The 26,309-nt window shown below is 38.4% G+C and overlaps 1 protein-coding gene across 2 annotated transcripts; it reads right to left on the bottom strand.

Moving 5' to 3' along the window:
- Positions 1-6,047: 6,047 nt before the first annotated feature.
- PRMT6 (protein arginine methyltransferase 6) lies at positions 6,048-12,237 on the bottom strand. Of its 2 annotated transcripts, none has more exons than XM_050778874.1 (2): positions 10,946-12,237; positions 6,048-8,665 (listed from the first exon to the last, which is right to left on the bottom strand). In XM_050778874.1, exon 1 carries the CDS (start codon positions 12,166-12,168, stop codon positions 11,041-11,043), a length of 1,128 nt encoding a protein of 375 aa, XP_050634831.1. In that variant the 5' UTR covers positions 12,169-12,237; the 3' UTR covers positions 6,048-8,665; positions 10,946-11,040. The 2 variants fall into 2 exon arrangements, with proteins under 2 accessions (XP_050634831.1, XP_050634841.1); XM_050778884.1 differs by having other exon boundaries at positions 10,977-12,237.
- Positions 12,238-26,309: the final 14,072 nt, after the last annotated feature.

Raw genomic sequence — 26,309 nt, 5'->3', positions numbered from 1 at the left:
TTCAAAATATATTTCGGCAGTAAACCCCTCAGTGTTTACAACAGATTAGATGTGGGGGAAGAAGTAATGTTAGGAATTAAGACTGACATCTAGCTTTCTGGGTTGAACAAAGAGGTGGGTATCAGGGTGCTGTATATTGAGATAAAAAAGCTTTGTGGAAAAACCAGCCATGGGAGAGGAGGAGACAACTGAGATATTGTAGAAACAAGAAAAGGGCTTCATACTTGTTCATTGCAATAACTGGAGAGAAAAGGAGTTTCCAAAACAAGATTCAAGTTTTCTAAAAATTTAGAAACATAGAAAAGTATTTCAGCAAGTTTTCTACCAGTTTCATATTTGAAATACCACATCTAGCACCCTAGTCATGTTGCTACACTGACTGAGGCAGCAACAGCAAATGTTATTACAACAGCAGACTCGCTCTCCTAAAAGTTAAGCGTCTGTCAGTATTTCCATTATAAACTCCAATTTTCAGGGACTCATAACTTGGCTATTTTAAAATCACATCAGGCTGAAACTTGCAAGTAATAAAACATTTTTAAAAATAGATTTAGTGCATTTTCGTCAAGATCTACTTAAAATATTGACGAATTGTTCTGAAATAAAGTGACGTTTAGTTAATATATTAAGATAAATGTTTAATTAAAAGCACTTTTTACTCTAAAGTTTCTGGAAAAATTATACTCTATAATACTGTTATATTTCATATATATAGATTAGATATGGTGGAACACAAACATTACATTGAAGCAATTCTAACACATTATGCCAGAAGTTGGCATATGTATTGCAGTTTGGGATGAATTTCTTCCTGATAAAACTTGCTGTAAATTGGTTAAGGTTCTTTTGAGGAACAATAACTTGTTCAATTTTGTTTTATAAATAGATATTTTTATTATTGTGCCAAGCAGAACTTAGTCTCAAAGTTATTTTATTTTATTTGAGACAGGGTCTTCATCTGTCACCCAGGCTAGAATTCAGTGGCACAATCACAGCTCACTGCAGCCTTGACCTCCTGGACTTAAGCAATCCTCCCATCTCAGTCTCCTAAGCAGCTGTGACCACAGGTGCATACCACCACACCCAGCTAATTAAAAAAAAAAAAAAAAAAAATCTTTGTAGAGGTGGGGTCTTGCTTTGTTACCCAGACTGTCAAAGTTAGTATTCAATTTAAAATATGCCATCTTCAGCTTGGGATACAATATTCTGATTTCCTGTTGGTAATGGAACTTATTAAATGGATTTTCACCTAATTTAAGTTCACCTAAGGTCTTTTGTAAAATTGGTTAAGCCAGGAAATCGGCCTTAAAGTATAAAAACACTCTTTCCATCATGAGGTACCTGAAGAAACCAGGTTACATAACAGAAACAAGTACTAAATCCAAGGCAAAATGGAGGATGCAAAGATGAATAAGAAATATGCCCTACCCTTAAAGGACAATAAAAGAAAACCAATGCAGACACAGGGAAGACCCAAAAGAGTAGAGCAGATTGCTTTCGATGGAGAGATGAGGAAATGCTTAGTATGGGAGGTGGCATTTAAGCAGGATATTGAAGGTTGAATATGGGAAAGAAAGGGAGCAGATGAGTGCTCTAGACAGGAAAGGCAGCATGAGCAAAGGAAAGGAGCCAGGGAATTGCATGACAATTTTTGAGATGATGGCACCATATTTTTTCAGGAATTGAGCCACATTTGCCCAACAGATGTTGCTTTATGGTTTCGTTTCCAGAATATCTACAAAGTGTGTGTGTGTGTTTATGTGTATGCTTGACTAACAGGGTACATTAGTTGAATGTGAAACGAACTCTATTGGGTAGGTTTCTTCCTTCCTCCTTCCTCCCTTCCTCCTCCTCTTCCTCCTCCTCCTCCTCCTGTTTCTATTATTATTATTATTATTATTATTTGAGACAGAGTCTCTCTGTGTCACCTAGGCTCGAGTGGGGCAATCCCGGCTCACTACAACCTCTGCCTTCCGGGTTCAAGCGATTATCATACTTCAGCCTCCCGAGTAGCTGGGATTACAGGCGCACACCACCATACAAAACTGTTTTTTTAATTAATTAATTAATTAATTAATTTATTTATTTATTTTGAGACGGAGTCTGTCTGTTGCCAGGTTGGAGTGCAGTGGTGCGATTTCGGCTCATTGCAAGCTCCCTCTCCTGGGTTCAAGTGATTCTCCTGCCTCGGCTTACCAAGTAGCTGGGACTACAGTTGAGCACCATCAGGCCCAGCTAATTTTAGCATTTTTGGTAGAGACAGGTTTTCACCATATTGGCCAGGATGATCTGGATCTCTTGACCTTGTGATCCGCCCTCCTCGGCCTCCCAAAGTGCTGGGATTACAGGCGTGAGCCATCGCACCCTGCCAATTTTTGTATTTTTAATAGAGGCAGGGTTTCACTATGTTGGCCAGGCTGGTTCGAACTCCTGGCCTCAAATGATGTGCCCACCTTGGCCTCCCACTGTGCTGGGATTACAGGTGTGAGCCACTGTGCCCAGGCTGTAAACTTTAAAATAAATATTTATTAATAGTAATAATAAAGAACAAAAAGACAAATATTTATTAAGAAAAAAACAATCCTTTAAGAGAAGAGCAAATGTCAGACTATGTTAGAAATAATATTTATTCATCACTGCAAAGATTGCATCAGAGTTGGCTTGGGCAGAAAACTGATATGAAACAATACATTTTTATGGTTGGGTGCGAAACACTTTGGGACACTGAGGCAGGAGGACTGCTCGAGTCCAATAATTCAAGACCAGCCTGGGCAACAGAGTAGACACTGTCTTTCCAAAATAATTTAAAAATAATTTTAATATAGTACTACTTTTTGAATCGCAAGCATTAATGATGATAAATTTTGTTTGTTCTGCTTTAGCTCATTTTGTCTCATCTCCTGTAGCTATCTTCTGAACATCTGCTGAGTTTCCAAACTCCTAACATTTAGTGAGAACATTACTTATGCTGTAGTCTGCCGCTGTTGTTTCGATCCTCTCCAACATTCTCTACTCCTCTTGCATTTTCTTTTCTATCTTAGGACTTTTTTGTCTCTCTTTCTTTTACCATGAAAATCTACCTATTGCTGTTTTCCGTATATCTTCTTATATGTAAATTCTTGCCTAAATTCTTAATTATTCAGTGACTGGATATTCAATCTGTGGATTTTCCAAATCCTCTCTTTTTAATTCTTTTACTGTTCATTCTAGAGCACTTAAATGTTTTTTACTTTTATAATTTCACCAGATGATAAATGATGGTAGAGTGAGAAGTTCATATTAAAATAAGCAGTTTGCCCTTTTAATAAAGATTCCTGGTAAAAAGTTTTTGATGCCAATGAATGCATGAAATAAATGTTTTAACCATTTGTGGATTGGAATCCTTTCACCATCCTATATAACTTAAAGTCAAAACTACAGTTTGCTCTTAGAATAATTTTATAATATCATAAACATATTACATGTAATTATATTAGTATATGTAATTAATATATAACATAATAATTTTACCAAAAGCAAAGCTGCAAGTGTTAAAAAGAAAACCTAATAGTCACACCATTCCACACCACCTACTAAACTGCAGCTTGCAACAATGGGGAGGGGAAAGTTTTGTTCACAAATTTGAGAGGATTAAGTAGTTCTTACATAGAAAAGTCCTTGAATAGATTTAGAAATTAACCTGAAAAGTGAGGTTAAGGACAATGTCAAGTATCAAAATAAGCAACAGTTACATCAATCAAAATACTGTTATAAGCCTGTGACTTAAGGAAGAAGAAAATTACCTGAGGAAATTGTGACATAGGCAGAAAGTATGCATAGGGATCCTACTCATCATTTATATGCTTCTCTCACTCACTTTCGGCTTTTTTTTTTTGGCCCCAAGATGTTTTTTTTGTTGCCCTGTGACTGTGGAAAACCAGCTATTGTCCCCAATGCCCTCTATCAGACTACCTTTTAAACGCAGGTAACTGTACTCAGCTATTTGCCTTTCACTCTACACAGGTCAGAATTTGTACTCTCCCTTCCTGTTAACTTTCCTGTTGACTGAATAAAATTAATTCATACTAAAGTGTGGTTATAACCTTCCCTTCCCTTCGAGAAAATTTTCACTGAAAAGATTTTTAAACTCAATGGAATTCTGAATGACTTTAATTTCTGGAAATTTCACAAAGAACAGAATGTTCCATCACAATGCGTGTTTCCGTAAAATCAATAAACTCAATTGGCAAGTAGAATGACATCAGTACAGAATGTAGCATTAGCACCACCAGGTAACAGTCACTGAACACAAAATATATTGATGCAATTGAATGCAGCACCCTACTTCCTCCTATTGGCTCTGTTTGGCCACATTCTGTCTTAGAGATGTTTATTAAGCCTTCTCTCTGTCTTTGTGAATTTTATTTTGTATAAGTCTTCCTTATTTCCTTCCATCAAGCTATTTTTATTTATATTTATTGTAGTTTCTTTATTAAAAATTTATATTTCTTAACTAGTTTTATTAAAATTGGTATTATTTTGTTAGTACTTGTTTGAGACAGGGTCTTGCTCTGTCACCTGGACTGGAATACATTGGCCCAATCAAGGGTAGCAGCAGCCTCAACCTCCTGGTCCCAAGCTATCCTTCCATCTCAGCCTCCCAAGTAGCTGGGACCACAGGCATGCACCACCATGTCTAGCTAATTTTATATTTTATTTTATTTTATTTTATTTTATTTTATTTTATTTTATGTTTTGTAGAAATGGGGTGTCTCTATGTTGCTCAGGCTGGTCTTGAAGTCCTGGGCTCAAGCAATTCTCCAGTCTCAACCTCCTAAAGTGCTGAGATTACAGGCCTGAGCCACACCGCCCACTTATTAGATTCTTGGTTACAAAGTTACATATGTTTTGATGGTTCACCAAACCCATTTTTCCCTTAAGTTTGCTATTTTTATTGAATAATTTTGCAGAATTATGAGGGTTTTTCAGGAACATATATCACATAATTATAGGAGTGTTTGTAAAGTATTTTAAAAGCTTGGGGAAAATATCCTTCCATCCTACCTCTTCTTTTTGTCCTTCCTTTCTTGCAGGAGGCAGCCTTTTAGAGAGACAAAGGAACTTTTTTTCTTTCTCTCAGCTCCCTGCATTTTAAGTCTGCCATAAGGGTTTAAAGCTACTCAGTCAACTAAAATCACGTGTCTTCCCCTACAGTTATTATCAATAATGATACACTTAATTACCAAAGGTTTCAAATGAGTACAATTCCAATGTTACTTGTCATGTCTTACTTTTTACTAAAATTCTCTTAATTTTAATCAGCTCCAAGCTTCGTTTTAAATGTCTTTTTTTTTTTTTTTTTTGGAGACGGAGTCTCGCTCTGTCGCCCAGGCTGGAGTGCAGTGGCCGGATCTCAGCTCACTGCAAGCTCCGCCTCCCGGGTCTACGCCATTCTCCTGCCTCAGCCTCCCGAGTAGCTGGGACTACAGGCGCCCGCCACCTCGCCCGGCTAGTTTTTTGTATTTTTTAGTAGAGACGGGGTTTCACTGTGTTAGCCAGGATGGTCTCGATCTGCTGACCTCGTGATCCGCCCGTCTCGGCCTCCCAGAGTGCTGGGATTACTATGAGCACGTATAACATTTTGAGAAATAGCCTCCTTATATCATCTTCTTCCTTATCACTTACTGTTTTGACACATTTTGGAAAAGGTTTGGAAGTCTGTAACTCTCCCCACTGTTGTGTTTAAGATTTTAATCAGGGCCTGTTCTAGGCGTAGAAAGTCCTGAGGAACATTCAGTTTCCTCAAATTGTCTTCATGTCTCAGATTTTTCACATAGTCTCTTGATTCTATAAAATGTAAAATGCTATAAATTTGGCTAAAAGGATGAGATCACATCAGTTATCCATCCCTATGAACAATGTGATGAGACACTACCTTTTGTAGGAAATAATGAGGACATATCTCAGAGTCTTCTGGCCTTCTTATCTTCAGAGCTTCTGCAGGTATTCCAAAAAGTAGGAAGATATTTTCATGCCAAAAAATTTAGAAGAGAATAAGGTTACACACGTTCCAACAAAACACGTAATATTTATTATAAATGATAGAAGATAAATCAAGAAAAAAATTGGAGTATAGAAGTGGAGCCAGATGTAAAGTAACAAAAAGCACAGTGAAGCATAAATTTGGCTCAGCTCTCTAGTAGCCAATGTGAGAAGGGTCATCTATCCAATATACTGTGTTCATTAGCTGAAACAAACCAGTTATTTAGAGGACATAGACTTACTTTTGGAACTAATAACAGAGAAGACTTTTTCTCTGAGGATTTCATGATCTATGTGATAAGTAAGGGAGTTTTTGCACTAAGGATAAGCGGGCTGGCTCTTCTCAACCTTGCTTCATTCAACAGATTTAGTCGAAATGATGTTGGGACTCAGAAAATACCCCAAAATGAAGGCCTTGGAAGGAAAAGTGTTTCTCTGATCTCTTGCCCTCCTGTTTCTCAGTCCACTTCTCCCCTTAGGCTAGTCATAGAAACTAGAATCACTTTTCCCCAAGGCAGGTCATAAACACCAGAACCCCCTTTCCCCAAAGCCAGCCATAAAACCTAAAATCATTACTCACTTTCCCTCTGCCTTTCTGTATAAAAACTACTCATAAAGAAATTATGTGACCTACCTTCTTTGCCTATGGGTTATAAGACCCCCATTCCAGAGATGGTGTTGCCTCACACCAAGAAGGAATGCACGCATGCTCAGAGAGGCCAAGAATCTTTGCTCAGAGAGGCCAAGACAGACAGGCCCTGCTGGGATCCCTCGCTCAGTCTGTTAGCATGAGATCATATCCTTTTTGTGCAATCATATTTCTACATAGTCATCCATATTTTATTGAACCTCAGCATCAAAATGGACACTTTCTCCTTTATCTTTGGGTCTTCATTCTGAGGGCTCCTGTGTGTACACATTATATAAATTTGTATGATTTTTCTCCAATTAATTTGCATTTGTGAGGTGACTTCTCAGAGAAACTTCAGAGGGCCACAGAGAACTTTTCCCTTGGCCCTGACAGTCTTTCCAGGCTAAGGATGCAAATTACTGAACTGATATAGGTAATTTTATTTCCCATACTGTATACTAGTTCTTAGAGGGTAGAATTTGCTTGTTTTTCATAGAACTTGAATATTTTATAGTTGGTGTTTATTAAATCATAAAATGAATGGATAAAAAGATATACATATGGGAGGAGGGGGCCCACATTGACTGATTCATCTCTCCTCAGCATTGGGTGGTACAAAGTGTGAAGATGCTAACATGGCTGGCTATAAGCAAAACGTTAGCCAGTTTTGTTTGCTGGAGGTATCTTTCATACTTACCTTTTAAAAACTATTTCTGCCCACTTTTAGCCTCATCAGATGCCTCTGTTCCTCAGCACCAAGCACCTGTGAGTTCATCTACCTTTGCTACTGTTTTGAGGAGTTTTCTGGGGGGTCTCAGAGTGCCACATTTGACTAACTGTTGGGAAAATGGGTATGGGGGTATTTATGTCAATGAGTGCCTAGTAGTTGTCAAGTGTGAGATCCTATACACTGAAAGTGGTTCTTTGAGGCCTATGAGATACATCTTTAATGAGACTTCCTTAAGCTAAGGACGTTTCCCTTTCCTTCATTCATCAAACAATAAAAACTGTTGTCACCCATTCAGGAAGTATGTGCTTCCGGTTTTTTTTTTTTTTTTTTTTGGAGATGGAGTCTGGCTCTGTTGCCCAGGCTGGAGTGCAGTGACTCAATCTCAGCTCACCGGAAGCTCCGCCTCCCAGGTTCACGCCATTCTCTTGCTTCAGCCTCCTGAGTTGCTGGGACTACAGGCGCCCACCACCACGCCCAGCTAGTTTTTTGTAGTTTTAGTAGAGACGGGGTTTCACCGTGTTAGCCAGGATGGTCTCGATCTCTTGACCTAGTGATCTGCCCGCCTCGGCCTCCCAAAGTGCTGGGATTAAAGGCGTGAGCCACCGTGCCCACTACTATTTTTAATTAAAGCAGGCAAGATTAATATAATAAACAAGTTAATTTTTGTTTGGGGTTAGGAATTAAAAGCCAAGAATTAGCTATGTAACCTTAGGCAAGTCCTTCAATATCTGTATAGCTTTTGTTCCTGGTATGTAAATTGAAATAATCTCCTGATACATAAATTGAGATAATTACTTGCCCTTTCTAACACCAAGACCATCCCAGTCTTTAGTCCATTATCATTTATTGTACTTACCATTTTATCTTATGAACATATCATTTGAAGGAAGAAACTGTGTTTTATTGGTTTGTATCCTAAATGCTTATCACAATGACTGTTACATTGTATACTCAATAAAACGTCCATTGGTCCAATGAATTAATGAAAATATTTGGAAATCTTCACAGTGCAAAATAAATGTAAGTTCTTTGAGGGAAGCAGGTCGAACTTTACCATGTTCTCCTCTCCTTTGGGCCTGGTAGTTCCTGCCTGTGGTCCAATGGTACCCAGCAGTCAGTACCAGTCTATATAGACAGATTGGACAGTGCCTGGATGTTGATACATTTTACACCTTCATCCTTCTGGAGGTGTCCTCATTCCAAAGGTCCTGAATTCCCTTTGGATCATTTGGTGTACAGTGTCATACATTGCTCCTCACGTACAACCACATACTGTTGAATACCTGTAAAAAAATCAAAATGTTGAGTATTTATTGTTGCACGTTTTGCATGCATCCAAGTGCTCCAGGTTTACGACTTTTCCATAACTATGACACTGAGGATTTATTGAGATCTTATTACATACCAGACATTATGTAGTCACATGTATTAACTCATTCAATCCTCACATGTCTATGACGTAGGTACTGTTGTAATCTCCATTTTGCATATGAGAGGCATTTCCTCCCTTTTGAAGGAAAAAAAGTGTTTAAGTATTAATATTTTGCCCAAGGTCACAAAAAGTGGTAGAGCCTCGGTTCTACTATGGGCTGTCTGCCTCTAGAGTCCAATTTTGTAGCCATTATGTTATGCTAACTTTTGACTAATTGTTTCAGTTGCTGTATTTTTATAATTCATTTTTCTTTTGGGAAGGAGTAATAAAAATCCTGAAGCTTATTTTATGGAATACATACCCTTTACTTTTTTAGTTCCTCCAAGTTTTAACTGAGGTTCCCTTTATGTGCTTATACTGATAATGATAACTCTATAGTATTTATCAAATACATAAAAAATAGAATTTGGAAGAATGTTCTCATTTATCACTTAGTAAAGGAATTGTTAAATCAAGTTTTTAAAAAACAAACCAAACCACCAGAAACCTACTCAAAATCACACCCTAAAATTCTAAAGAAATGTTTGATTTAAAACATAGAACACCTTATAAGGAGCTATTTTTTCCCGCTAGCTTAACTCAAGTCTAGCTTGCTGTAATTGTAGCATTTACAGGAGATGATCACTATCTTAGCATCAAAATGGTGATGGTTATAACTGTACTGCTTGCTACTCAATTATCTTGTAAATTGATAATTTTGTACATGTATGTCTCTCCATGATGGAAGATCTTGTGTTACATACCACCAAAGTTTAGCAAATTAGTTTTTATACTCTAATACTTTAATATGCAATGAATAAAAGGGCAGAAAAATCAGAATTACAATAAATGTTAGGCTATTTCAGAACACCAGTTTTTCACACCTATTTTCTTAGCATACAGAAGCTCAAAAATCATACATTAAGCAGTTTGAATTGTCCTGAAGTTATATTCTGAATGGGCTGTAACACTTAAGAACTGGTAATATTAAAAAGGCAAAAGCATTATAACTCATAGACAGCACACAAGACTTCTTACTTCATCTATAAAACGTGAGAATGTCAATGTTTTATTAGCTACAAGGATAAGGAGGGAAACATCAGTGAAATAAATGTGATAACAAGATTCACACTTCATTATAAGTGATTTTCCTAAATTCACAACTTTCACATTTGGCTGCGTGAAAGAGAAAAAAAAAAAAAAAAAACTAAACTAAAAAGGGAACTTTCACTACTTGTAAGTAGGCCAACTCACATGATCCCTCCAAATGAGAGTTTAAATGAGAATGAGTACACTTTTCTAGCTGGGAAAATATTTTACTTAATTAAGTGAGTTTAAATAATTTACCCATGGTGATGAATAAGCCCTTGGGCTAGGCTCAGAAACCTCCTCTACCAGCCTGTTTCATAAGAATTACACTGATATTTTTATAGGACATACATGAAATATTTGTTTTTTGGTTGTAATAGTAGAGACAAGAATTTTGTAGTCCTCTACATAAGAATCCATACTATTTCTGTCTTTCAGGTCTTTCTCCTAAATGCACCTTCTGAGTTTCTTAGATACGCCGTACAATTACAAAGACCATTTTACTTAACGGATTAATGTGTTCATCAACTTTAGCACCCTATGTATGTGGTAAGAGTAATGAGAACAGGGCTATTTAAACTGCTTCCTCATATCCTTCCCCTTAATTACCAGTAGTGAAGTTTACTTAGAAAACAATGAGGAAGTCTCATAGCCTACAGGCACCTAGGGATGGGGAATTAATTCAGAGTGAGAAAATATGGCTCTGGAGAGATACTAAAGTCGTATTGGAAATGTATGAAGTCTAAAAGAACTCTTTCTCCTCAGCTTCAGACTTAGATAAGGTGTGAGGTGTCAGGAATGTGCATGGACCCTTCAAAAACTGACATTTTCATCTGTGTTCTTCTGCCTCCCTCCCCCACGAAACAAAATATATGGAAATACAAGTGCTTGGTACTACATGCCTTTGAGGCTTAAAAGCCCAATAATAAGCACGCTGTATCCGTTGTTGAGGGGGATAACTTTTTAAGTAAACATCACCAGAAGAATCTCTTCAAATGGAGAATGAACTCACTCTCCCTCCCTAGAGGCTATGCGGGAAAAGGGAGACAGATATTCCCCCTACTTGCACGTGGGATCTCCCTTTCTCCTCCGACCTCGCTACGTCTCTCCCACGCAGGTCAGGCTGCCTTGGGAGGCAGCTGGGAGAAAAGGCAACGCTCAGTCCTCCATGGCAAAGTCTTTGGTCTTCTCCTCCTGGTCTCCCACTTTGTAGCGCAGCAGCACGCGCAGGCGACGGGGGTTGTCCCGGGAGGGCAGCAGCGTGATCTCTCCTGAAACATCCGTGTCTTGCTCCACTTGCACTGGCTCGTTTAGGTAGAGAAGCGCCTGTTTCCAGTGCGTGGCGGGGTGAAAAGGCGAGGTGGACAGCACCAGGGGTTTCTCCGACTCCCCTCCAGGGAAGGTCACCTGGAACCAGATGGCAAAGCCATGCATGGGCGCCGAGCCATAGCAGCTGCAGCGGAAGCGCCCGCCCACTCCGGCCTCCAGCTCCTGCTCCAAGCCGGCGCGGGAGAGCTCTAGTTGCGCAAAGCGCTGTGGCCGGGCCAGCACGTCCTCGCCGGACAATCCCTGCACAACGATCTCCGAGTGGCCCATGAGGCAGCGCGTGGCGAAGCCCTCCAGGCAGCTCATGTCCACACCATAGTGCTGCTTCACCTGGCTCCAGAAGCCCAGGCGCCATTCCAGCATCTGGTCGCTGATGGGGGCTATGAAGAGCTCGGCGGAGGCCGGCAGGAGAAGACCGCCCTCCTTCAGCCACTTGGTTCGCGCGTGGAGGACGGAGCTCAGCATGGACTCGTGCAGGAGTCCGTAGCCCATCCATTCGCTCACGATGGCATCCACCTGTTCCGGCAACTCCACAGTCTCCACCGGTCCCGGCAGGACGTGCACCCGGTCCTCCAGCCCGTTGAACCTTACCACCTCCCGGGCCTGTTGCCAGATGGCGCTGGCCTCTACCGCGTACACGCGCCGGGCCCCGGCCTGGGCACAGAAGATACTCAGAATGCCGGTGCCCGCGCCCACGTCAAGTACCGTCTTGCCTCGCAGTGCTGCCCAGTTCCGCAGGATACCCAGGCGGTAGGCATCGGTGCGGACGCGGTCTGCGATCATCTCCTCGTGGACCGAAACGTCCGAGTAGCACTCATAGTACAGCTGGTCCCGCTCCCGCTTAGTCCTCCGGGGTCGCTCCAGGGCCGCCTCCCGCTCCGCGCCATCTTCCTCTTCAGCTCCCTCCCCTCCTTCGCCGCCGCCCCCCGACTCAAGCTTTCTTTTCTTGGGCTGCGACATCTTGGCCGCTCTGGCCGGCTCCCGGCGGGCGTAGCGCGGCACGGCGCGGGCTCCAGGAAACGGGGGCTTCTGGGACTTGTAGTGCGCGCTTGTCCTTCCTACTTCCTGCGGGGTCGCCTGGCCAGCAGCGCGGAAGGTCTTCCGTGCCTATCCACGGGAGCTGTTCTGTATTGCTCTTCTGGTGTCTTGGCATCCCTTTTGCCACCCACGACACCCACATTCTGAGATCCTTTCATTCCCCCTCCCACCCTTAGTTTCTCAGTTTTTTGCTTTCACTCCCTTCCTGAAGTAGACACGCCCACTTAAGACTAATAATCCACCTTTGTTTCTTCTGCTCAACTCACCTCTGGTGTTTGTTTGTTTGTTTTGGATACAGAGTTTCGCTCTTGTTGCCCAGGCTGGGAGTGCAATGGCGCTATCTCGGCTCACCGCAACCTCCGCCTCCTGGGTTCAAGCGATTCTCTTGCTTCAGTCTGCCAAGTTGCTGGGATTACAGGCGCACGCCACCACGGCCGGCTATTTTTATATTTTTGGTAGAGACGGGGTTTCTCCCTGTTGGTCAGGCTGCTCTCGAACTCCCAACCTCAGGTGATCCACCCGCTTCGGCCTCCCAAAGTGTTAGGATTACAAGCGTGAGCCACCGCGCCGGCCTAACTCACCTTTGGTTTTATTCCACCAAATTAACATGGCGGCACCATACACACACTACCGTCTTAACTGGACAACTGTAGCTCTTGAAGTGCTCCAGATGTGGCAATTTAGAAATTGCACTACATATTTCTCTTTTCTGTTTTCAGTGGAGTTAGAGTGCAAATGTAACAAAATTAAAACCTAACAATGCAAAATATTGATTCTGATTCCAGTATGACCACTAATTAATTGAGTGATTTAGGGCAAGTAATAGAACTTCTCTGGCCTTCAGTTGCCCATTCACCCACCAGAGAATCTTCATTGCAGTTGGGGAAGAATTATGTTTCTGGTTCTACTTAGAGGAATAGTTACTCGGCTTTCGGCCCTGCTCTGATAATTCTGTGGCTCACTCAAGAGTTAAATCCAGAAAAGTGCAGACTCAAGAGCCGTCTGATACAAGCAAACTCGTTGCTAGGTGTATTCTATATATATATGCATTTTTTTTTTCTCCCAGAAATAACGGAATCCCTTTCTTTCGATCACTTTCTCAATGCAACTCATTTTATACTATGTTTCCTTGTCTGGGCAATATTGACACTCTCCTTTTTCTCTTCTATTTTTCTTGTAGTCAACCATCAGCTGTTACTCTCTTTTTGTTCATAATGGAAATAAAATATATTTTTAAATATGTGTGGCATTTAAATGAGTGTCTGCGTTATTAACAAGGTGAGTATAATGCCATTTTCTCCCAGCTTAAAAAAGGCACCCAGAGGAAAATAGACTTTTATTTTCTTGTGGTCTTGAATTATGTCCTTGTAACCAATGAGCCTGTATTCCTTGTCTGGGATCAAAGTTCTTTCATCCTATTTTCTCTATTAATCTTTCATTAGCAGAATAGGTTTATTGATGTGGCATCCTCAGCTGTACTCTACTTCTAACTCAAGACTCTCCATCCTGGCTGCTCATTAGAATTCTCTAAGGAGCTTTTTAAAAAATACCTATTCCCGGGTCTACCTCAGACCAATTAAATCAGAATCACTCCAGTGGAACCTGGGCTTCTAGTTTTTAAAAGCTCCCCAGGGAATTCTAATGGGCAGCCAGAGTGAGAACAACTGTTTCTCACTATAATGATCTTAGTTAAATCTTGTTTCATTATTTTAATTGGGTAAATTATATTTTTTTCAGTGGCCTGGGCTCAACCATTTAAGGCTAAAAACCTTGAAGCATTTCTTCTCTTTTTCTGCGTTGATTTGATATCTTATTTTAAGATAATTGAGGCCCAGTGTAGGACATCAGATTAAAGTTGTAAATGCGACCACTTTAATACATTACTTTTATTCATAGGTTGATGCTTAGTGTATACTTTTGCCATTCTTTCTTTTCTCAGAATGTCACCTTTTCCTTTTAAATACGTTCATTCCTTCATACAATTTTCAATTCATTTCCTTACGGTCTCTTCAAGAAAATTCTGAATATAAGTTTCATTGGTTCTACCTACAAAATACATCTTGAATCCATCTGCTTTTCTCCATTTCTATTGTCAACACGCTAGTTTAATCTTCCATATTTACTTGCCTGGAAATTAGTCTCCTAAGGGATTGCTCAGCTTCTAATCTCAACCCTATCTAATCCCTTCTCTACATAGCTGAAATAATAAGCTTTTATAAAACCCATTGAACCATGTCATTTTCAGTAACTTCCCATGTTAGTTGCTGGAACAATTCAGTAACTTCAGGTAACTTCCCATCTCATCTCATACGATTTTTCCCAACTCGTCATTGGGCTCAAGATATACTGGCTTCTAATAACACATTTCTTTCCTGTATCAGGTCTTCATGCATAATCTTCTGGTGCTGAGAAAATTGTTTTTCTCCTTAGCACTTCACTTTAATGGCTTCTTCTCATCCTTCATGTCTCAACTTAAATGTTACCTTATGAAAAAGGACTTTCCTGGCTACCTTAAATAATATTTTCAAACCCAAGAGACTATTTTTTTCCCTCCTAGCATTAATTATTATCTGTATGTGTTTAATTAATTTATTTGTTTTCTATACAATATCAACTCCAGGAGACTTGGACTTTTGTATTCCCACTGTTGTAGTCCCTAGCACTAAAACAGAACCTGGCACATAGAAAGTGTTCAATAAATAGTCTTCAACAAAGTCTATTGTGGATGCACAAATTATTGTTCATACAGCAAGGAATAGAGAGTTTTGCTTCGTTAGTTCAGTGTGACAATGTGACTTGGTAAACTCTGAGATAGATCCAGATATAGATAGAATGTAGAATGCGCCCAGAAATGAGAATAGTATAAATTTTAAACACTCTTAATGCTTCTAGATAGAATAATGGTAAGCACCAAACATTACCGCTAGAGTAGATTTAAAAAGGCCTGTGGCACTTTCCTTTCCTGCACTTGTATTTGATGTAGAGAAGGAGTTCCTTACTGATCTTTTTTACCACAATGAGATGTTTTAAGTAGGAAAGGGACCTAGATCACAGCCCTTCCCCAAGCCGTGCAGCTCAGCAGCAAACCACCTGCATGGGAGAAGAGTTGGAGTTCTGCTGGCAGAACATTCTTTGTATTTTCATTTCAGTGGTCTGCTTGCCACGTCTATTCAATGCTTAAACCCAGTTTTTCAAACAAATGATCTTGAAATTAATTTAGTGCATCTTGACCACTATTAAGAAGAAATAATAGATCAGAAAATGCTAAATGTGTCAAATGAGTAAAGGTGGGTATTATTTCATAAAACTTGTTTCATGGCTCACACTTGTAATCCTAGCACTTTGGGAGGCCAAGGCAGGCAGATCACGAAGGCAAGAGATCAAGACCATTCTGGCCAGCATGGTGAAACCCTATCTCTATAAAAAATACAAAAATTAGCTGGGCGTGGTGGCATGTGCCTGTAGTCCTAGCTACTCAGGAAGCTGAGAGAGAAGAATCACTTGAAACTGGGAGGGGGAGGTTGCAGTAAGCAGAGATTGTGCCACTGCACTCCAGTCTTCCGAAAGAGCAAGACTCCGTTTAAAAAAAAAAAAAAATACTGTATGTATACTTCTTGCTTCAGGTTATGGTTAAAAGCTTGAAATATACAGCTTTCTGTTCTCCAAAAACACTATGAATTTTGAGATTTCTGTACTTTTGCTTTGGGTGCCTGTACTCTTCCCTCCTCTCACTCATCTTTTTAGCTAATGCTCAAATGTTTTTTCAACCAGTCTATGGCCCGTTAATATATATAACTCTTTTTGCACTTGTATCATTGTATCAGAACTATTTATATATCTGGCTTTGGATTGTGGACTTTGAACACCAAGATTTTGTACTTTTCACTTTTGTGCTGAGGACCTAGTACATTGTGCTGGAATATGAACTTTTCTATATTACAGATTTTGCTCCCAAGTATACTGAGGTTCACAGATGTGCCTTGGATGACTGGGAGAATCATGATCTATTTTCTGTATCAAACGCACTCATTTATTTGTTCAACCATTCATTTATTCAACAGGCATTCTGGACTTTTATCATTCTAGAAATAAGGAATAAAGTAAACAAAAAGCAGACATTCTTATCTCTGAGGAACTTATATTTTTGTGTTAATGTTATCTATTATTATTATGCTTTCTTACTAGCAATTTATTATACCGCTTTTAAATCTCAACTCTCATGTATTATTTTATCTTGGATGTGCTGATGTGATTTCCTCCCACAAATACTTATTTCTAAATTTCTTTCCCTTTTTAATTCGAAAGTCTATTATTTAAAAATATTTTTTAAAGCCTAGTGTAAGGATTGAAGATAGTTCCTTCAGGATTTCAAAAATTCACTGTAATTCTCAAAGTGTGTGTTGAGGAAGGGTAAAGGAGCAAAGGCATGAAAAATTTTATAACTATCTCTTTGATATGAATATTCATTAAATGATGTAGTTCTTGCCATTTTGCAGTTACTTGGAAGCTGTCAGCATAGAAAGAAGTATTTCTGTTAAAAATTTATAGAAAATAAAGACAAAAGTGGTGACTTTTGTATCTAAACAAATTGGAACATCAAACATAGAAAGCCTAGGTATATGTTATTATCTTGATATGTATAGTATCTTTTTTTTTTTTTTTTGAGACAGAGTCTCGCTCTGTCGCCCAGGCTGGAGTGCAGTGGCACAATCTCAGCTCACTGCAAGCTCCGCCTCCCGGGTTCACGCCATTCTCCTGCCTCAGCCTCCCGAGTAGCTGGGACTACAGGCGCCTGCCACCTCGCCCGGCTAGTTTTTTTGTAGTTTTTGGTAGAGACGGGGTTTCACCGTGTTAGCCAGGATGGTCTCAATCTCCTGACCTCGTGATCCGCCCGTCTCGGCCTCCCAAAGTGCTGGGATTACAGGCGTGAGCCACCGCGAGTATCTTTTAGGTCCATGGTGTATTGGCCCAGCTATTAAACCCCATACTAAAACAGTTGAATAGCAAATTCATAGCTTCTTGATGATATTATTATGAGTGGGTGTAATTCTTTTAAAAAAGTTTGTATTGAATTGTTTAGGTAGTATAAACAAGGATATTATACACTTAGTTAATAATTATCAATTCAGTTTATATTTATTGAGCCCACTTAAAATACAGAATATAGAACTGTAACAATTTCAGGTATAAATATTGATTGTGACATCTTAACAATTTCTACTATAAATCAGGCCAACCATAATAAAAATAGTAAAGAAAAATGAGAATGTAAATTATAATGTGGGGAAAAGTTATGTCTCAGTGCATCCATGGAAATATACACCTGCTTACTTGCCTAAGGCATAATGAGAATCGGGTAGCTTAATGAAATTCAGACATTAAGCCTAATGAATATCATTTAATAGAACTTCTCTCCCTTTTTTATTCTTTTGTGCAAACCTTTAACATGAAAGAAAGCCAGCTATTGGCGGTTTTTTTTTTTTTTTCTGTGTCATGCTTTTTTATTTTCTAACTTTTATGGGTACATATTAGGTGTATATAATTATGAAGTACATATGATTTTTTAAAATTTAATTTAATTTTTTGTTAGGTTCCAGGATACATGTGCAGGATGTGCAGGTTTGTTACATAGGTAAACATGTGTTATGATGATTTGCTGCTCCTATCAACCCATCACCTAGGTATTAAGGCCCATATGCATTAGCTATTTATCCTGATGCTCTCCCTCCCCCATCCCTCTGAAAGGCCCCAGTGTATGTTGTTCCCCTCCCTGTGTCCATGTGTTCTCATGGTTCAGCTTCCAATTATAAGTGAGAACATGCGATGTTTGGTTTTCTGTTCCTGTATTAGTTTGTTGAGGATAATGGCTTCCAACTCCATCCATGTCCCTGCAAAGGACATGATCTCATTCCTTTTTATGGCTGCATAGTATTCCATGGTGTATATGTACCACAGACGACATGATCCTATATGGAGAAAACCCCACAGTTTCTCCCCAGAAGCTCCTTAAGATGATAAGCAACTTCAGCAAAGTCTCAGGATACAAAATCAACGTGCAAAAATCATAAGCATTCCTATACACCAACAATAGACAAGCAGAGTCAGATCATCAATGAACTCCCATTCACATCTGCTACAAAGAGAATAAAATACCTAAGAGTACAGCTAACAAGGGAAGTGAAGGACCTCTTCAAGGAGAACTACAGACCACTGCTCAAGGAAATAGGAGAGGACACAAACAAATGGAAAAACATTCCATTCTCGTGGATAGGAAGAATCACTATCGTGAAAATGACCATACTGCCCAAAGTAGTTTATAGATTCAATGCTATTCCCATTAAACTACCATTGACATTCTTCACAGAATTAGAAAAACTACTTTAAAAATCATACAGAACCAAAAAAGAGCCCATATAGCCAAGACAATCCTAAGCAGAAAGAGCAAAGCTGGAGGCATCATGCTACCTAACTTCAAACTATACTTATTATAAGGCTACAATAACCAAAAAAGCATGGTACTGGTACAAAAACAGACACATAGACCAACAGAACAGAATAGAGATCTTACAAATAAGACCGCACATCTACAACCATCTGACCTTCAACAAACCTGACAAAAACAAGCAATGGGAAAAGGATTCCTTATTTAATCTGGAATAACTGGCTAGTGCTGGAAAAACTGGCTAGTCATATTGAAAAAGTGAAAATTGAAACTGGACGCCTTACTTATACCTTCTACAAATTTTAACTTAAGATGGATTAAATATTTAAATGTCAAACCCAAAACTATAAAAACCCTAGAAGAAAATGTAGGCGATACCATTCAGGACATAGGCACAGGTAAAGATTTCATGACAAAAACATCAAAAGCAATTGCAACAAAAGCAAAAATTGACAAATGAGATCTAATTAAACTAAAGAACTTCTGCAAAGCAGAAGAAACTATCATCAGAGTGAACAGACACCCTACAGAATAGGAGAAAAATTTTGCAATATGTCCATCTGATAAAGGTCTAATATTTGGAATCTACCGAGAACTTACACAAATTTACAAGAATAAATAAACAACCCCATTAAAAAGTGGGCAAAGGACATGAACACACACTTCTCAAAAGAAGACATTTATGTAGCCAATGGACACATGCAAAAAAGCTCAATGTTACTGATCGTTAGAGAAATGTAAATCAAAACCACAATGAGATACCATCTTACGCCAGTCAGAATCCTATTATTAAAGTCAAAAAAAAACAGATGCTGGTGAGGCTGCAGAAAAATAGGAATGCTTTTCCACTGTTTATGGGAATGTAAATTAAATCAACCATTGTGAAAGACAGTGTGGCGATTCCTCAAAGACCTAGAACCAGAAATGCCATTTGATCCAACAATCCCATTACTGGGTATATACCCAAAGGAGTAGAAATCATTCTGTTTTAAAGATACATGCACATATATGTTCACTGCAGCGCTATTCACAATAACAAAGACATGGAATCAACTCAAATGTCCATTAATGATAGACTGGACAACGATTGGCCTTTATCAAATTCTTATGTTCTCATAGTAGTTTGCTATTGAGGGCATTTGAATTGCATGGAAGTAATTATAGTCACATTATACTTGCAGTAGTCTGGTGATTCTTAAAGTGTGGTCTCTAGACCAATAGCAGCAGCATCACCTGGGGAATTGTTAGAATTACAAAATTTTGGATCCCATCCTAGATCTAATGAATTGAAATCTTTGGGGAAGAGAATCTGCAGTCTTCCTTTTTAATAGGCTTTCAGGTGATTCTGATGCACACTGCTGAAATTTGAGAACCACTGCCTACCTATACAGTTTGAAGAGTGCAAGAACCAATGTGAGGTCATGTAGAGTTTATGGAATGGAGCATCCATTGTTTTTTTCTGCTGCTGTATAACAAATTACTACAAATTCAGTTAGCATCTTAAAAGAATATGGTTTTTATTTTTATTTATTTAAATTTTTTGATCTCACAGAGGCGGTGGGTCAGAAGTTCAGGCACAGCTTAGGTATATCTTCTGAGATCTGCAATCAAGGTGTTGACCTGGCAGCTTTCCTTTCTGGAGCTCAAATTGTCTTCCAAGCTCATGTGATTGTTGTTGGCAGAGTTCAGGTCCTTGCATTTGTAGGACTGAAGTTCCCCTTTTCTTCCTAATTGTCAGATGGGGGCTACTTGCAGTTCCTTGAAGCTGCTGGCAGTTCCATGCTATGTGGTCCTCTCCCAGACTCTCACAACATAGCAGCTTACTTCTTCAAGGCGAAGAGGAGAAGCTTTCCTATTTCAGGAAGGTTCCTGGTCCAAGTCCACAATCCCTCCTACAGGATAATTTTGATTAACTCAAATTCCACTAATGTGTGACCTCATTTATACCCATAAAATAATATTTTCAGCTGGAGAAATGACTGAGGGTAGAGACCAACAGTATATTCCCACCAAAACTTGATAAACTCAAAATATCTGCCGAGAAATCTGTGTCTCAGAAGAATATGGATCTGGCTCATGACATGTAAAGATTGAGGCAGGACAATAAGGTCTGGAGGCAAGGAACCTAAGGACTTCCTAGAATTAAATCAAACTAAAAAACCCCAACTTTCTAAGCCTAAGTAAATAACATTGTAACTTCACTTCAGCCTCTTCATTTGCAAAGGGTATACACCAAGTAAATAACTTTGTAGTTTCACTTTAGCCTCTTTATTTACATAGGGCATACACCAAGTAACCAATGGGAAACCTCTAGAGGGTATTTAAATCCCAGAAAGTTCTGTACCCAGCACTCTTGAGCTGCTTACTGGAGCCTGCTCCCACTCTGTGGAGTGTACTTTTGTTTCAATAAATCTGCTTTCCTTTCCTTGCTTTGTTTGTGCATTTTGTCCCATTCTTTGTTCAAAATGCCAAGAACTTTGACACCCTCTACTGGTAACAGAAATGACTGGGTCAAATAGATAACAACAAAGTTTTGTACAAGCTATATGTATGCCACATCTGAGCAGAAAATTTTAATACAGCTGCATAGTTTGCCTCTGTCACCCTTGAGTTTCTAAACTCTGCCATATGAAAAGCATGCCACAAATAGTAGCTACTTTTCTAGCCTGGGACACAGAAAGGAGATTCCTGGAATGAAGTGAAGCTGAGCTGAGCCCAGGTGAACCCAGGAGAACATAGCAGGCCACAGTTCTCATGTAATGGAAGCAGGGAACAAAATACATTTTGTTGTGAACACTGAGATATTGGGGTTATTTGTTATGATAGCAAAAACAAATCTGAGTAATAATAAACATGCATGATGAATTATTGAAACTGACCCAATAGTCTTATTGATAGGTTTTGTTTGCTTTTTTGTTTTTGATAAACAGAAATTGACCCATCTGGTCTTAAAGCTTGAAACTTATATTTGATTTATCTGAGTTCCTTCCTCAGGAAATGACCTCAGGCTTCTAAAAACAAACAAACAAACAAACAAACAAAAACGTATCAAAGAACTGAAACTCATCACATCACCAGTTCAGGCAATGAGATGCCCGACACCTCATTCACCATGATTGCTTCCTTATCCCTCCCTACTTCTTTTCTTACACATTATTGCATTTCTTCCCCGCTATCTAAACCCCTAATTTTAGTGGGTCAGGGAGATGGATTTAAGACTGATCTTGGCTGCAGCACCAAATTAAAGCCTTCTTCCTTGGCAATAATCCTCTCAGTGATTGGCTTTCCATGCAGCAGGACCTACACTGGACCTAGACTGAACCCTGGGTATTTCAGTAACATTGTTATTGTGAAATTACTACCCAAGTCATGACATAAAACATCACTAGAACTAGAGTCCTCCCTATGTCCTTCTAATCCTATACTTTTCATCTTTCCCGAAAGTAAGTATTCTAATAATACTATAAAATATTTGGTGACCTGGTTTGAATTTCATATACCAGGAATAATAGAGTATATGCTCCTGAGAGTCATCTATGTGACTATGTATGAGATTTTTTTCACTTTCTGTGGTTTATTTTATTTTAAATTATGAATATACCATAATTTATTTAATTGTGTTTCTGTTGTTGCACAGTTCCTCTTAAATAAAATTTACCATTCTTGTCAGGACTTTCATAGTGTTTTTGGGGTATTTCTGGACAATTCTTTTAACTCTTCAAATTTTCTACTTTACATAAATAAATATGTTAGTTTTTCTTACCATATTATATATTGAGTGATTAATGATAGCTAAAACTTATTGTATGTTTTTCATGTGCTATATGCTTCATTCATTCATTCATTCATGTATTTATTCAACAAATATTTACTACCATCTAATACTATGTAGGTTCCAAAAGTATTAGGGTAAACAAAACAGACAAATCCTTGTTTTTATGACATTTATATTTTAGGAAATAATTTCCAATTACCAAAATCCATTATATAAGTATGATTATTATTATCTTTATTAGAGACAGGGTCTTGCTCTGTCACCCAAGCTGGAGTGTAGTGAACTGATTAGATGGGTGTTATTATCTGTTTTCACAAATTGGAAAACAAAGGCACACAGTAGCTACATCCATCTCTTATTTATCTTTTCTACCAGATTGTAAACTACTTTCTGACAGGATCCAATCTCTCCACGGTGTCTAGGGGAGCACCACACATATAATCATAACATTAATAAATTTGATGATGATTAACATTTATTTTATGATTTTTATACACAAGAGACAACTCAATCTTCAGAAAACTTACGTGGTTGGTATTATTAGCCTCATTTTGGAGACCACAAAACAAACGAAAAAATACAAAGTGACTTGCCTTTGGTCTAGGTTCTCTGTGTATTGAAATTCATCCTTGTGGTTGCATGTGACAGTGGTTCCTTCATTTTCATTGCTGTATCATATTCAGTTCTCAGCTTCCTGTAAAGCCACTGTGGTATACACTATGCTGTACATAATGCATGACTTTGAGTAGACGAGGTAAGTAAGCTTCTCGTTTCTTCCATCTCTGCCGTGTAGTTATTTCTATACACAAAGGGAAAAAAATGTTTTAGACATTGTGCTTGTATCTAATCCTACATGTGTTTGACTCAACAGAATTGTAGTATGGGTATCACTATTCTGTAATAGGCTGTGTTTAAGAATCTTAGCTGGTTTATTCCCTTAAAATTGTTAAGCTCCTTGTATATAGCTAGCACTGTGCTAGGCTTTAGGAAAGAGAGGATGAAGCAGTCTCAGTCCACCCTAAGGAGCTCACAATACAAAGAGCTCATAATCCATTTGGCAGTCCTTTAATCCAGGTTTGTCTATGTTTTACAAATGATGTTGAGTGCTTTTCTCAAAAACTTGAGGATAATTCTTAGGCTATTCAAATATCTTTCCTACATGGCTCTGCAGATATTTATTTTGCACTGAATTTTGTTGTTAGTTTGAACTACTGTGTTAGTCTGATGAATACTGTTATGTTCTCTATTTCGTTTTCTAATCTAGATACCTTAGGATATTATTGGACAATATAATGGCCACACTTAAGAATTTAATCAATTTTCAGTTTCATGTATATAAAGCCTTCTGTAAAGTGCTGTGAGATGAAATTATAATTATTGTTGCTATTGTTGGATTTATGCCTTATCAACATAACCAATATGAAGAAATACCTGAATGACTGAATGTGTATGTGCATGTGTGTGCATGTGTGTACGTGTGTCTGTGTGTGTGTGTGTGTGTGTGTGGTGTGTTTAATGTCCACTGAGTTGAAGGCTTTCTCCAAGGATAGAAAGAAAAATTTAACCTATGCTTCCAGGCTTCTCTTTATATTCTCAAGTATGATTTACAGCCTCAAGCATGGTTGTTCTTACTGACAGAACTATCTTTTATCTTCTTTTTACAAGATAAGATTAATCTATTTTTAAAGTTAATACACCACTGGCTTTATATCCTTGTTGTAGGCTTTGTGAATAGGTTAAAGCCTCTTTGTGTTGCATTATTTACTGTGCAGCTACATTCAAAAATGTAATGAATAAACTGAAATTAATAACTCTAGAAGGGTGAAAAGTGATAGTATTCACCCTCAATTACAGAAATGATCCATTACATTAATATAATAGTGATGCTATCCAAATGCAATATGGTGAATAAAAATAAAGTGACAGGCTAACAAAATTTTAGCTTTTGAGTCTGGGAAGGAAGATAAATAGTTAGAAGGCATGGTTAATAGCTCAAATGCATACGCTATAAGTCCTTATTTCAGTGTCAACTCTTAGCAAAGGATACCAGGCAAGTGAACTTGAATATCCATTTGATTAACTAGCTTCTTAAGAACTGAAATAAGCTTTTATATGCTTTGGAAAGAATTGCTGGCAAAAAGGCTAAGAGGGTGGGTTTTAATGGAGGTAATCCTCTAATAAATTACGCCTTAGCAGTTAGAAATATAGAAAGCAAGATAAACTTGAAGTAATCCTGATAAGTCCTGTTTTACCCATTGTCTTCACTTAATAGATACTCTGGATTTGGATTAAACTGTGTTCAATCATTACCCTGAGAAATCCTATTCTTTATGTATTCTTTTTCCCTCTTCTTACCCAGTTAATGAGTACTTTCTCACCTGTCAGTTGTGAATGAAGACAATGAATGGGTGGAGTCCTGGTTCTTTAATTCAGATAATACATCCGTAGGGAGCCTTTATACATTCTGTAAGTGGTGACTATGAGCCTTGCATGGCCATCAGATTCACCTGTGTAGCAAGTTAGAAATATGTATACCTAGATGTCTCTCTCGTAGATATTTGTTCTGCAGATATGAGAGGAGCAAGGACAATAGTATCTTTTAACAAGCTTCACTGTTGACTATGATGTAGGAACAGGTTAAAAACCCTATGCCATTGTTGATTCAGAAAGAGGTAGGGATTTTCTTAAAGTATATTTCAGCATTGATTTGAATTTATATTATATATATATAAAATTCATTTTTATTGTCCAAGTAATACCTGTCTACTATAGAAACATCAGAAAACATAGAACCGAAAAGAAGCTTCAGATCTGACCACTGTTAATATTTGAAAGTGTGTGAGTGGGAATTTAGAGTTAGTAACAGAGCATTTGCCTTTGCAACTGGAAGGAGAAATCCATAGATGATTCATAGATTTATTTTTCTTGTATATAACTAGATATTATTTGCTCAAATGGGCATTCTTTAATAAGGGAAGGATCCTATCCTTCTTTTCTTTCTCTACCCAAGCATTTTTCTGTTTTTTTTTGTTTGTTTGTTTGTTTTTCCTCTGGAAAGTGGCATAGCTGATTTAGGCATGGGAGTTCAGCAAAGCTGATAATGGACTTTTGGGATTATCAGTCTTGGTGACATACCAAACTAGTGTGATAGCATTTCACTCATCCATTCAATTTATTCATTCAACAGACATTTATTGAGCACATACTAATATGCCAGATATCATGCCATGTGTTGGTGATACCCAGTCCTTTCCCTGGAGGATCTTCATACTCTGTGTGGGAGATGGACAACTAAACATACAAATTTATGGTATATTGTATATGAGCCATATAAGATATATGCACAGGATATGTTGTACTTTCACATAAGGGATATTCAGACCAAAATAGGGAATCAGGGAAGATGAATATAAAGAAAGGATGTGAAAGCAGGATGTCAGAGCTGAATGATATTCACATGTGGCCTTTGCATGAATTTGGAAATCATACAAGGGCTATTAACTCCACCTGCTGTATCACTGTCTAGCGTGGAAATCAGGAAACCCTTCTTTGTTTTCTAATGTTCCTTCTTAAAAATAGTATTCTGCTCTCTTCATCATAGATGAATTATCCTTTATTAGGTTTCCAAGTATCTTAATAATATTTTGAAAATCTCTCTGGATAGTTTATGTTTCTCTGTGAATCATTTTCATTTTTGTTTGTTTTGATACTGTTTTTCAATGTATAGGTCAGATTTTTTGAGTAACTGCTTTCAATCTCTTGCTGGAAAGGTTACAGACCTGACTTTCAACCTCTGTGAAGTGTATGGGGTAAGAAGGCAAAGATCTGGGCATTCAGGATGTAAAT

The sequence above is a fragment of the Macaca thibetana genome, chromosome 1, assembly GCF_024542745.1.
Source record: "Macaca thibetana thibetana isolate TM-01 chromosome 1, ASM2454274v1, whole genome shotgun sequence".
In the NCBI taxonomy this organism is placed as follows: Eukaryota; Metazoa; Chordata; class Mammalia; order Primates; family Cercopithecidae; genus Macaca; species Macaca thibetana.
This window is presented reverse-complemented; position numbering and strand designations above follow the sequence as displayed.

Coding starts and splice junctions, on each gene's coding strand:
- PRMT6 (XM_050778874.1), bottom strand. CDS start 12,168: ATGTCGCAGCCCAAGAAAAGAAAGCTTGAGTCGGGGGGCGGCGGCGAA.